Source organism: Podarcis erhardii (assembly GCF_964252035.2).
Source record: "Podarcis erhardii genome assembly, chromosome: 15".
NCBI classification, from domain to species: domain Eukaryota; kingdom Metazoa; phylum Chordata; class Lepidosauria; order Squamata; family Lacertidae; genus Podarcis; species Podarcis erhardii.
Window position 1 is genome coordinate 19,268,461 of NC_138505.1, and position 13,380 is coordinate 19,281,840.

General features: G+C 49.1%; 1 protein-coding gene across 4 annotated transcripts in view; it reads right to left on the reverse strand.

Annotated features, from left to right (window-relative positions):
• Positions 1 to 13,380, reverse strand: part of EHBP1L1 (EH domain binding protein 1 like 1) — a 41,855-nt gene that overhangs the window by 13,211 nt on the left and 15,264 nt on the right. For 2 of the 4 annotated variants that reach the window (XM_081841704.1, XM_081841706.1), the window contains exons 6-11: positions 12,745 to 12,899; positions 10,896 to 10,931; positions 9,506 to 9,598; positions 7,470 to 7,791; positions 2,166 to 3,921; positions 531 to 700 (exon numbers count right to left, since the gene is read on the reverse strand). In XM_081841704.1, coding sequence (XP_081697830.1) covers positions 531 to 700; positions 2,166 to 3,921; positions 7,470 to 7,791; positions 9,506 to 9,598; positions 10,896 to 10,931; positions 12,745 to 12,899 — 2,532 coding nt within the window. The remainder of the gene's footprint in view (positions 1 to 530; positions 701 to 2,165; positions 3,922 to 7,469; positions 7,792 to 9,505; positions 9,599 to 10,895; positions 10,932 to 12,744; positions 12,900 to 13,380) is intronic. The other 2 variants (XM_081841705.1, XM_081841707.1) reach the window with 2 other exon arrangements.

A 13,380-nucleotide genomic window follows, 5' to 3' on the forward strand; every position in this document is an offset into this window, starting at 1 on the left:
TGCATTCATGGTGCCCTGCAAGCCTAGCTTTGCAAGACTAGACGACCCTTCTATAGTTCTATGATTCTAAGGCAGATTCTCAAGTTCTTCACATTTCCTGCAGTATCTCCTCAAAGGCAGATTTCTTGAGGTTTCTGGAACATGCAAATGCACATAAATTCAATGGGGAAGGCCCATAGTTCAGGGGCTTTCAATGGAGGAGGTCCCAGGTTCCATCCCTGGCGTCTCCAAGTAGGGTTGGGAGATTTTCCTGCTACGGAAAGTCTACGCATTACAGAACTAGCTGGACCAATGGTGTGACTTGATAGAAGGCAGGCCGCTTCTACTACACTGAAGAAGAGATAATGAATCCAGACAACATTCTTTAACTAGGTTAACTGTAAGAGCCACAGGCAGGACACTAGACCTTTGGGTCTGCCATCAGGACAGCTCCCTTACGTGTCAGTTCTCTGCCACAGTGAAACAGCCATGCAGCCGCCACCATGGGCTCCCATCAGAACAGCAGCTCTGCACGCAAGACAACAACTCACATCTTCTCTGGGTGGAAGTGATGGAGGATGGCACAGAATGCCAGCCCATTGCGCCAAGACGTGGTGAAGTTGGTGATGCGGACGCCCCGGGAGCCTGCCGTCACTTCCTGACACCACTCCAGCAAGGACTGGCTGGAACTCACAAGCGATGGGCTGGTGGGGGAGTCAACCTAAAAAGGGCGGGGGAGGGGAGGGGAGAAGCTGGTCATGGGTCTGGGTGAAGGGACACTGATAGCTCCCTCCCTGCACCCACAATTGTAGCAAAACTTTCTAGGTCACGGGTGGGGTGTTGCTGGGCCACAACTCCCATCGTTCTTGGCTGTCAGCCACATTGGCCAAGGCTGGTGGGAGCGACAATGCCTGGGCAATGCCTGGGCAGTGAAGATCGCGCTTGCATGCCATCCAGCCACTGCTAATTGGGTCTATCAGCATTTCAGTATGCTTGTTCACGAACAAGGGTTAAGATGGATATACAACTATTAAGGTCTGCTCAAGATGCTCAGCTCATTGTCCCAGCGTTAGCTTCTGCTGGGTGGACAGCAACACAGCCATTCAGCCATTCATTCATTCATTCTCATTCTCATTCTCATTCTCATTCTCTCTCTCTCTCTCTCTCTCTCACATACACACACACACACACACACGTGTCATGGAACTCCCTAACTCCCTTTCAAATAACACTCAGATGCTCCCCACATTGAAGCACCAGGTAAAGGACCTTTCCATTTGCCTTTGGGATGCATCGAGCATTTAAAAAAATGAATTCTATTGTTTTTCTGCCTACTATTGTTACTCTTTCCTGCACACTATTGTGTACTGCCATGCATGGGATATGGTACTGTTGGCCAATCTGCTCTACTGAGCTTGTTGGAACCAACACAGAGACACAAAGACAGAGCACACACACACAGACACGTATATACATGCAGGACGGCTGTAGCTTTCTGCTTTTCATGCAGAAGGTCCCTGTTTCAATCCCCGGCATATCTAGATAGGGCTGGGAGAAATTCCTGCTTGCCTGAAATCTTGGGAGAGCTGCTGCCAGTCATTGCAGAGACAACACTGAGCTTGATGGGCCAAGGGTCTGACTTGGTATAAGGCAGCTTTCTATATAGGCCGGGATGCAAGCAACAAACCAGCAAATATCCCTGAACCTGCCCATGGGCAGTGGCCATGGGGCACGCTGCTTCACCTGTCCCTCTGCAGCATGCTATGATCGCTGGGAGCCCCAGCTGTGTCTCTGTAGGTCTTCTGCTCTACACTGTATTCCTGCCACCCCTCCCCACAGGAGGAAATTAGGAGCCATCATGAGCTCTGCCTCTTCTGTCTCAGTAGGACCCTTCCTGCTCCAAATCCCGCACCCAGTTTAACTGGTAAGGTTCAACACTCACTGCTCCAGAATCGAACACATTTAAAAGGAATGAGGTTCTGGGATCCCATAGTTTCAAGTTATCTTACAACAAGGCTCCAACCACCATGCTCTGACCTCGGCCCTCCTATCACCACTTCCTTATATACAAAGCAGGGAGTGTCCCACAACAAAACCAGAGTTAGCTGCACATTGAGAAAGCAGGGGAGAGAATTGGCCATGGGTTGTCGACAGTAAGGAGGATGGCATGGCACGGCCTTCTGTACCTGGGATTCGCCTTGAGCTCCAAGGTCTGTTGCTGTGGCACGGGGTGGGGGGACTGGTGCCAGAGTTTCCTGGCTGGACCGGGCACTCCTCTCCTTGAGGGAGCGGGGAGCTGGGAGAGGTAAGGCAGGGCCCTGAGGTGATGGAGGACTTGGGGGGTGAGGAGCTTCAGTCGAGACTACCGCTTGCTCTTTGTTCCCCAGTGGCAAATTATCTGCCTCTGTGCTGGATGCTTTTTCTGCCTTGACCTCTCCGCTGTCTGACGGACTGCAGCTCTTCAGCCATTCTTGGCCCATCCCTGCTGCTTTTAAGCTGGGGGCACTGCTCTCTGGAAATTCCAGGCCCGACGCCTCACTCCTCCTGTCCCCATCTGGCTTGTGCGACTCCGCTGCTGCCGCCGTCTCCAGAACACTTTCCGGCCCTTCCTCTCTGCTGTGTTCTTTTTTGCACTGCTCTTCTCCATCCTCAGAAGCCATACCTTCCACTTGAGCAGCTTCCTCTTCAGCCGCCTCCTCCTGAAAGGTCCCTCCAGAAGCTCTTCTCCCCTCAGGATTCCTCCCATCACCTGCCTCTCCTTCCTCCAGTCCTGAAAACGCCAAGCCTTCTGGCAGGCTTTGGAGACTGCTCTCAGCAGCTGCCATTTTGTCACCCACATCCCTCCTCTCAGGACTGGGTGGGGAAGTGAGGACCGGGATGGGCATCTCTGCCATGCTCACCTCTTCCACCTCTTCCCTGCCCTCCCTTGCAGGAGACAGTGGTGAGTCTGGCAAGGTTTGAAGGCCGCTGCCACCCACCCCAGCCAAATCTTCCTCTGGCACAAATTCCACCTGCTGCAGGGGCGCTTCTGGGGAAAGGCTTATTGGTGGGCTGGGGCCTTCAAGCCCCTCAGACACTTGGCAACACCCCATCTCTGTTTTGTCCCCTATCCAACTTTCCTCCTGTTTAGCAGCCTCCTCGACAGAAACAGCTTCACATGCCTCCTGGCTGGTTTCAGCCTCATTCTGCTCCCTCTCCAGTTCCAAAGGGGACATATTTTCCACTGCACAGCCCAGCTCGCCATCAGAAAGCTCTCCTTTGAAAGCAACCCCCTCCTCCTCCTCCACCCCACTCCTTGCTGGGCCAAACGGGGGTACCTCAGGCAGGCTGCCATCTCCAGGAGTCCATGTCCCCCCTCCCCATCGCTCCATCTTCACCACAGCACTACCCCCACCAGGCGAGACAGGAGCAACTGCTAACAGCGATGGCTCTCCTGCTGCACTAGTCGCTGCTTCTCCAAAAAAAGCAGCCATGGGGGAAGGCCCCATGAGGGGAGACAAGGCCATGAAGGCCGCATCCGAAGACGACCCCATGGACTCTGCGTCGTCGGTGACTAGGAGGGGCCTGTGTTCAGCGAGGGCTGAGTCTTCTGCAAAATACATCACCACAGAACCATGGGTGGGAGAGGAGGGTCTTTCTGTCAGGCTCCTGCGGCCTAGTCTTTCCCTAGGCGGGCTATCTGGGGCACAGGGCATGCTGAGGGGGTTGGAGCTGTCCTCCACCAAAGGTGTGGCCACCTCTGCCGAGGGGCTTGGAGACTCTGGGGACAGCGGCGTCTTCTCCAGCCTGCGTTTCCGCACAGGGGGGGCCTCAGGTGCCAACGGAGGCGAGAGAGGGAAATCTGTGGGCCCTGGGCCTGGAGGTCCCCTGAGGGGGCTCTTCTTCCTCCTCTGTGGTACAGGAAGAGGGTTCTGCTTTCTGGGTTTCCAGATATCGCCAGGCCTGGAAACAAGCAAGAAAGGCAAGTCCTGAGAAATTGGCCCCAAAAGGACAACACATCTTTCTTCTGCCAATGAAAAGTTCAAACCCCTTCCTGGGCGAGAGTTGGGATGGAGCCACCACTGTCTCCCTGCCTCAATCTTTTCTGTTTTCCTACTAGCATTCTCCCTAGGGATCCTAACTCTCCATCTCTGCTCTGAGACCCACTTCACTGCCTGCATGTGCATGCAGGCATGCGAAAAACAACAACCATCACTTCCCCAACACTGCTGCCTTCTAAACTGACCCTGGGCAACAGCAGCCCTGTTTGTTTTTTGCAGGTTAGCAGAAGCAAGCATTGGGAAATGGTACAGGACAGTGCAAAAGTCCAGAGAGAAATGGAAAAGACAGGCATGGTGGGGAAACAGGAGAGACAAGGGCAGAGAAAGCAAGTCAGAAAAATGATCTCAGCGTCACGGATAGGGAACCTGCAGTCCTCCTGTTTTTGCACTACAGCTCCCATCAGCCCCTGACCATTGGCTACCCCTGTTCTTTGTGGATGGAATTATTCATCCCAAGGACCCTCCAGATGTTGCTGGACTCCAGCTCCCATCAACCCCAGACCACACAGTCAAAGGTAAGGAAAGATGGGAGTTGGGAGACCCACAATGTCTGGAGGGCCCAAAATTCCCCATTCTTAATTCAGAGAATTCCTATGGTGTAGAACGGACCCATCTAAGCACTGTAAGCCACACTCAAACGACTATATCAGATGTCTTTTAAAATGTGTTGTGGGAGTTTTTGTTCTTATTTTTAATATGTGTTTTGTGTTTTTTATATTGCAAGTTTATGTTGTGAACCGCCCTGAGATCTACGGATGAAGGCTGGCACACACATTTTAATAAGAATAAGAGTAAGAATAGTAAGAACTTCAGGTTCTTTTACAAATGACCCCTGCCCAAAGCTAGCTCTAGATCACCCCTGCCACTTTTTGAAATATGGAGGGAGATAAAAGGAACTTGCTCCCCACCTCCTACATTAGTGACTGTTCTTAAAAGCTAACAAGGGAGGGGTACAATATGACTGAGTTGGGACTTGTGGGTGTCATTATGGGACCCTATAGCTCCTCCTCTAACTATAATTTGAGCACTGATCCATGCAAGGGATTATGCTGCCCATCCATTTAGGTTATTAAATACATTCTACATATTTATTTCAAAACGCCCAGAGGACGTTACGTTATGAAGCAGCAAAAAAATGCTGCAAATAAAATAGCTAACTTATGGAATAGTTTAAATTTATGGAACTTACTGCAACAAGATGCAGTGATAGGCACCCATACAGGCATATTTAAAGTGGGAATAGACAAGTTCGAGGAGGGTAAAGCTATCGATGGCTACTAGCCACGGTGACGGCATATGCCCTCCAGCATCAGAAGTGGCATTGCTCTTTGAGGAGCAGCATTGGAGAGGGGTCCTTGCACTCACAACCTGGACTTCCCACTGGGACATCTGACCAGATGCTGGACACTAGGTAGCCCTTTAGTCTGACCAAGTAGCCAAGCTCTTCTTACGAGAAGAAAAGGAGAAACTCGTGCAAAATCTGCTACCACAAAGTGAATCAGAGCAACTGACTGCCCTCTTGCACAACAACCCAGAACCCTTCGCAACAAAAGGGGTTTGGTTTTGTTGCTGTTGTTTTAAAGTTCCCTACAGAGGAAAAGCAGGAGACCAGTGGAAACCAGCAAGCAGGACCAGAGCGCAACACCAACTTTCCCTGCTTCTGATTCCCAGCAAGTGGTGTGTGAGAGGCATCCTGTCTCTGATCCTGGAGGCCACAGACAGCCTCACTCTCCATAAATTTGTCTAATCCAGGATTTCCCAAACTTGGGTCTCCAGCTGGTTTTGGACTACAACTCCCATCATCCCCAGCTAGCAGGACCAGTGGTCAAGGATGATGGGAATTGTAGTCCCCAAAAAACCCCAAAACACAACTGTTGGAAACCCTTTGGGAAACCTTGATCTAATCTAACCAGATCACCACTATGGGAAGCCTGAAAGCAAGACCTGAGCTTGAGACTCCCAACAACTGGTATATGGAGGCTTTGAAATTTCCCCCTCCCACACACACCTAAGCAAAGCCATGTAGTCAAGACTCATTTTAAAGACCAGTGCTGGGGAGGAGGGAATATGTTCTTTGCAATGGGGCAGTGCAGTGTCCTGCTTCCTTCCCAGCCCCACCCTCATCCTTCTAAACAGCCAAATTCCCCTCTCCCCAACCCCTCCCTGCCCTGAGAGGCCTCTCACTTCCCGCGAGCAAACTTCTCTTTTCTTCCTGCGAGTGGAACAATCTTACTTCTTCCTAGCCTTGGGGGTGGGGTAGCAGGGACAAGCAGCTATATCTGGCAAGCACCTTCACACCCAAAGAAAGGAGAAGCAAAACTCGCAGCTGTCCGTCTCACTTTGCTCCTTTGCTACCACATGCATTTCAGGCCCGCCCAAAATAAATAGAGGCGCCTTCCTCAGCGGATCAGGCAGACAACAAAGCACGAGGGATTCTGCACTTCCTGTGTCCAACGAGAGCGTGAAAGAAAGAAAGAAAGAAAGAAAGAAAGAAAGAAAGGAAGGAAGGAAGGAGGGCCCATCTGCATGATTCATTTTAAATGCTATGATAATGCTTTAAGTAACCATGGCTTCCCCCAAAAATAATAATAATCCAGGGAACTATAGTTTGTTTGGGGTGTTGAGAGTTGTCAGGGGGCCCCTCACAGGGCTAGAAGCCTCAGAGAAGAGCAATTCTGAAACCTCTAGCTCTGTGAGGGGAGGAGGAGGGCTCCTAACAGCTCTCAGGAGCACCCTTAACAAACTACACTTCCCAGGATCCTTTGGGGGAAGGCATGACGGGTAAAGTGATATAAGAATACAGTGGTACCTCAGGTTACATACGCTTTAGGTTACATACGCTTCAGGTTATAGACTCCGCTAACCCAGAAATAGTACCTCAGGTTAAGAACTTTGCTTCAGGATGAGAACAGAAATTGTGCTCCGGCGGCGTGGTGCCAGCAGGAGGCCCCATAGGCTATAGTGGTGCTTCAGGTTAAGAACGGACCTCCGGAACGAATTAAGTACTTAACCTGAGGTACCACTGTACAGTACTTTGAATGTTATGATGTGGATGTGGAGAGACAGCATGAAAGCAAGAGCATAGAACAGAGCCCAGGGCCAAAACAGATGTGGATCTCAAATGAAATGCACCCCCCCTTTTAACAATAGAAGTTGTAGCAGAAAGGAGAGGATTGGGACCGTTTTGAACACACAGAAGGGGGATTTAAGCCCATCCTCTGTTCCACAGTCCCATTTTTCTTTTTTCAACCCCACCAAATTTGCACCCAAAAGGAAGCTTCTATCAGTGACGATTATTAAGACAGAGAGAAAAACAAGCAGCCACGAGAAATGCATGCAATGTGGCATCTTGTCCCTTTGCTCAGACCCAAACAGATGCTCCTTCTTTCAAATTCTGCGACAGGACCCAGATGTCCAACTTCCCCCATCTCCCGATAAAGCAGCACTCACCTAACTTCTGTGCCGTCCAATGGCGCCAGCTGTCCCCGGAGCAGTTCGGGTCCTTTCTCTTCCTTCTCTTCTTCAGCCCCTGCCTGTGCCAACTCTGAGAAAGTCCCCGCAGCTTGTCCTGAGGGGCCAGTCGCTCCTCCTGGCAACACACCACTTGCCCCTCTGTGCCCCACACTCCCAGCACACTCTGCACCACTTACTGCAAAGGGTGCCGCCCCAGAGATGGTAGGGGCTGGCTCTGCCGTAGGTGGAAGGCTGTCCAAGGGGGCAATGGTGCCACTGGGAACAGCACCAAATGGTTTCTTGGGAACCTCAGCAACAGCTATGGGGCAAGAAAGGAGAGCTCAGGTGTTGGGAGGGACAGGCAAATCAGTCAAAATCCATTTCTTACAGTTTCTTTTAAAAAAAAGTTCAAATAAATAACAAATACACATAACAACAAATAACACAAATATACATATTATACATACAGTCCCTGCAAACTCAAAAAAGGCACCCTACCCACCCCATGACCTCCCTCCTCCACGGCTCGACTTCCTTAAATTTTTATTTGATTATTCCATTGCATTTCTAAGAATCTTCATCTCTTACAACCATTCCTGATTTCATTTTCATCTTTGCTTTACCTATTTATTCATATTCTCACATCTACTTTACATATTTAAGCTATGCATATTAACATATTCTTTTTAGAACAGTATTTTTCCATGTATTCTTCAAAGCAATTCCATTCTAATTTTAAATTTTGATTTGTTTGGGATCTTATGGCTGCTGTTAGTTTTGCTAACTCTATATATTCATTTAGCTTATAAATCCATTTTTTTCAGTTTCTCATTTACCCCATCTGAAGTTCTGTTTCCACATCAGTTTGCATTAAAAAAACAAAAAACAATGAAAACTCATTGGCATTTTGCGCAAAATTACTCCTAATAGACACAGCCTCATGTGCAGTTTTGCCTAACATGTTGCACATTTTTCACAAAGCAATCTTCCCTAATATAATGTTTTCTTCTGTGTTATTTTTGCCTGAAAGCCTGGAGAGCTGCTGCCTGCCAGTGTGGACAACACAGCACTAGATGGACAAATGGTCTAATTCCATATAAGGTAGCTTGCTACGTTCCTATGTTCTTTTTTAACTGGAGATGCTGGGAATTCAAACTTGGACCTTCTGCATCCCATTGGGGCTCCCTCCCTGGACCCTTAAGAGAGCCACACTGTGAGACAATGTGGAGCTAGATGGTCTAATCTTGGAGTGCCTTTTACCAGCTGGATCCTGGCTTCCCTAACAGTCCACTTTGCCAATCACTTGATACCACCTACAGCATCAGGTAGCCCGTTTTTCCTTCACAGTCCAGCTTAGGTTCAAAGGAAGATCCTAGCAGGGCTTGCAGTCACAGCTAATCAACGCTGACTGATTGGCTGTGCTACAGAGTGCCCAGGAGGTCACTTCACAATGCAGCAAACCTCAGCAGGCTTGAAGTTCATGCCTATCATCTGACAGGTTGTGATAGCAAACCTCCCTTGCTAAGAAACAACTGGGAACACACTTTCAGGATATCAATTGCTTATTGACAACCGCAACCCATGTGACAACTTCTCAGGTGTGAGAGAAGCAGGCATAGTTTTTGCAAGATAACACTGAAAGCTAAATGGGGACCTGTGCTGGACCCAGTAAGGCCTGCAAGCAGGAGGTGCTCAATCATTGGTCTAGACCTGGCAAAAAACTGCTTCAAATATTTATCCTTTTTAATCCTCTCTACCACAAATGAAACCCCCTTCTTCCCTTACACCTGCTTCTCACCCGAGCCAGTAACACACCCCTTCAGACATCAGTCAAAGCATCACATCAGGAGGAGTCCCCTAACAACACTCGGCAAACTACTGTTTCCAGGATTCTTTGGAGGAAGCCTTGGCTGCTGGCTGCTAAAAGTGGTGCAACAGCACTTTCAACGTATGGTGTGGATGTGGCCGATTTCTCCCCTGCAGAACAAGGGATGCAGCAACCTTTGGTAGGTAGACTCCTTCCTCCTGCTTACCTTCCTTCCTGGAAGGGGCAGCTGTTGCCAGTGTGCTCTGAGCAGATGGGTCCTCCTCTTCCTCGGCCAGAGTGTTCAGGTCCCGTGAAGTGTCTGCATTAGGAGGAGGAGAGATAAAGGGGATTAGATACAATTCGTGGAGGATAAGGCTATCTGTGGCTACTAGCCACAATGGCAGTTTTCTACCTCTGAATGCCAGTCACTGGGGGTCACAAGCTGCTGTTGTGCTCAGTTCCTGCTTTTGGGCTTCCATTTGAGGCATCTTGTTGGCCACTGGGAGAACAGAGGGCTGGACTAGATGCAAACACTCCCCCCTCCAGCCTTTGGCCTAATCCAGTTTTAGAGCTCTTCACATGTTCTAATCTTAATCTGCTGCCTGTACCGAATGCCAAACACTCCAATAGCAGCCCTCAAACTACCTGGTACCTTAGTCCCCCTGCTAGATGCAGGAAATGCCGGGCTAAAGAATCCCTCTAGAAACAACAATAACAACAACACAAGAACACACTGCTATTCGTGCCTGGAACTCCCTCGCAGAAGGCTGCCCACTCTCTCTTTCTCCCTCTCGCTTTGTGAAGCCTCAACCCTTAAGAGCCCCTTCCCAACTGAAATGAAACCACAACACAGGCTCGCAAAGGACTGGCCCTTGCAATCCAGCCCACCTCTTCATTTTGTCCTCTTCCTCTCCTACTACTGCCATCATTTGGACAAGGGATCACCAACTATGATCACATTTGGCCTTTGGAGCGACTGCTGTGGTCACCTCCATTCGCTTCTCTCCCTCTTCCCCAGATCAGTCCCCAACCTACCCCCCTCTTTGGCAGAGAGAGCACATGCTCACATTTTGCTTTTTCAAGAGATCTGGGTAAAAGCCGGATTCTGTGGAGTTAAGCTGAGCCTTGAAGAGCCCATAGAGCTGAAAGAGGAAGTGGGAAAGAGTGCCACTCTTCCAACTTCCTCCTTTAGCTGTATGTACTTTTCAAAAGGCCTTGCTAATTGGCTCAAGAGATTTTGTGGGCAGCAGGAATGACCTCAAGGGCGCCACTGCACCCACAGGAACCATGTGGGCAACCCCTGATTTAGACTGCAATCTCTCTCATGCACACAAAATAGAACACCACCTCTTATGCTAAAATACATCCGCTGGCCTTGCTCTAAAAGGGCACCAGGTTGGGGAAGCCTGCATTACACAATCACAATCATTCTCTGCTGCATGCTAATCAACCCGCAACAGGCAACACCCTCCGAATAAGCAGCCACAATTGTGAGCATGAGTCACAAGTTCCCCAGTATGCATTGGGAGAAAGTCAGAGAGGTTGAGTTCCAGCCAGATTATGAAAACGATGGTTCAATGGTGCTAAGCAAACCTTGGGCGTCTGCCTACGCCTACCTGCAAAATAGTCCGTCAACACGTTTTGGAGAAATCCTGAATGGATGAAACAGACAGACAGACAGACAGAGAATAAAGAGAGAGAGTGACTTAAAGGCAGAAGCAAATGCGAAATCACTGGTGGAGAAGCACTGTGGGGGAAGGTGAGCAATGATACAGCAGATTCTAGGAAGAGGGCAGGGCATGCATGAGTAATTAAATTTGGAAAAGGGACATTTGAAAAGCACAACGATGCTCCCAGCCAGGCAAGAAAGACACGGTATCTCTTGAGAAGGAAAAGCAAAGAGAGTCCAGAAAGCCAATGGATGTTTGATGGGGTGGGAAATTCTGTGATTGTGCTGTCCAATAGGAGGAAGTGGGGACAGAACCTGCATTATACCCAGTGAGATTTTTTTTCTCCATCTAGCCCAGTATGACCTGCTCTGACTGGCAGCGGTTGTTGGGGTCTCAGGCAGAGAAGCATCTTTCGCATCATCCTCTGGATCCTGACCTTCTGAGGGAAGAGGAAGTACAGAGTATACCCAGCACAACCAGCATGGAAACGCAGTGGGATAGGAGAAGATGGATAGTTCAATCCATCCCTCCTCTGCTAGTCAGCTTGGTTTTCACTGTATTTACATGTTTCTCCTCCTCCAGAGAGAGCATGGAAATGCAAGCAGGTAGCTTCTTAGCAGGCTAGTAAAAAATGGCAGCCTTGTAACTTTTATGAGCTTTTTTTACAAGGCTGCACTGAACAACGGTTGCAACCTTCCCTCTCTCCTCCTCTGGCATGGCCATAAGGGACGAATCGGAACTAAGCAACATTCCCTGTTACATAGGTATGAAGTCAAGGAAACACTGGTTAGTTTAAACTATAGATAATGAAGAAGCCAGAATCATATACCACAGTTTGATCCTGATGTTTGAACTAGCCATAGACTAACCAGAGTTCCCCCAAGTGCAGATGTAAAGAGGCTTGGATGAGTTTGAAGGAGAAGGAAAATATTTCAATCTCCCGAAGGGGAAGTACATAAGCCCAAGGCTCATAGATGTAACCCTAAAACAGCCATGGGAAACTTGCTGTCCTCCAGAAGTTGTTTGTGACTTCAATTCCCACCAGGCCCAGCCAACAGGGACAATGGTCAGGGCCATCGGCGATAAGCTACTGTTTTAGTGCTAGTCTCTCACATTTATTTGTTTGATGCCTTTCTACCCGACATCAGGTCTCCAAGGCAGCTGACAGTAAGTAAGCAAGGTTAATACAGAGAAAAATATAATGAAAACAATAAAACCTAAACCAGAGAGTGGGAACCAGCAGCCCCCCACCTCAAGGTTGCTGGATGACAACTCTTTATCATCCCCGACCACCAGTCATGCTGGCTGGGGCTGATACGAGCTGGTGTCCAGCAACATCTGGCCACGGGTTCCCCACCCTTGGGTTTAGAGTTTGGCCACCCTTTTGCTTAGGTTCATTTTCATTAATTTCTCTTAAGCAACGGCACTGGCAATTCAAACTACACTTGATAAGAGCCAAGTAAAAACATATGGCAAGACCTCAATGGTTCAGCAAGTTAATGATTTACAAAGAGTCTTGGAAAACCAAGAGCTGATGGGCCAGGCCAAAGCTCCACAAAAGACCTCAGCTCACCTGCAAGTTAACTAAAGTGACCTTTGACAGAACCCAAGCAACTCGTTTGCTCCAAATCAAGCTCTAGTAAGGGACAATTAGCTCTGGTTCCAGGAACCAGGAGTGGAGATGGAGGGGGCGACTTCCAAGACTGGAGGGAAAATGCTGGCATCGTTAATGAAAGAGGTCTGCAGGGCTGGGCCCAAGAAATGTGAGGTTTCTGGCACAGAAGGGTCCCCCCACCTTTAGACAATGCCCCCTGGCTTGCACTATCCTCTTGGCGGCTCTTCTTCAGGGCTTCCTCTGACTCCTCTTCGCTGTCAGCAAAGTCCTCCAGGTTGGCGATATCAGAGGGTTTGACGCTCATCAGGCTTGCCAGACTTTGCATGTCCTCATCCCTGCAAAGGTGAAAGGGTTAAAGGAATGACACAAGAAGGCAGCTGCTTTTCCATCATCCACCCTGGCCAGGACATTTTTGGCCAAAAGTGACTCCCCTGCCCCCTGAACAATGGATGCCAATTGTAGATTCTTGTAGATCTTACTATAAGAAGATAGGAAGTTGTTTATTCATCTAGCCAAGTACTTTCTTCAACCAATTCCAAGTGCTGGTTTTGACCTATAAAGCCTTAAACGGCTCAGGATTGCAATACCTCAAGGACTGCCTCTCCCCATATAAACCGACCCTGGACTCTGCGTTCATCATCTGAGACCCTTCTTCTTGTGAGGCTCAGAGGGTGGCAACACAAGAACTGGCCTTTTCTGCATTTGTGGAATGCCCTCCCCAGGGAGGTTCGCCTGGAGTCTCATTATATGTATTTTAGGCGCCAGGCGAAAATGTTCCTCTTTAAACAGACCCGTGGCTGATTAATATTCTACAAC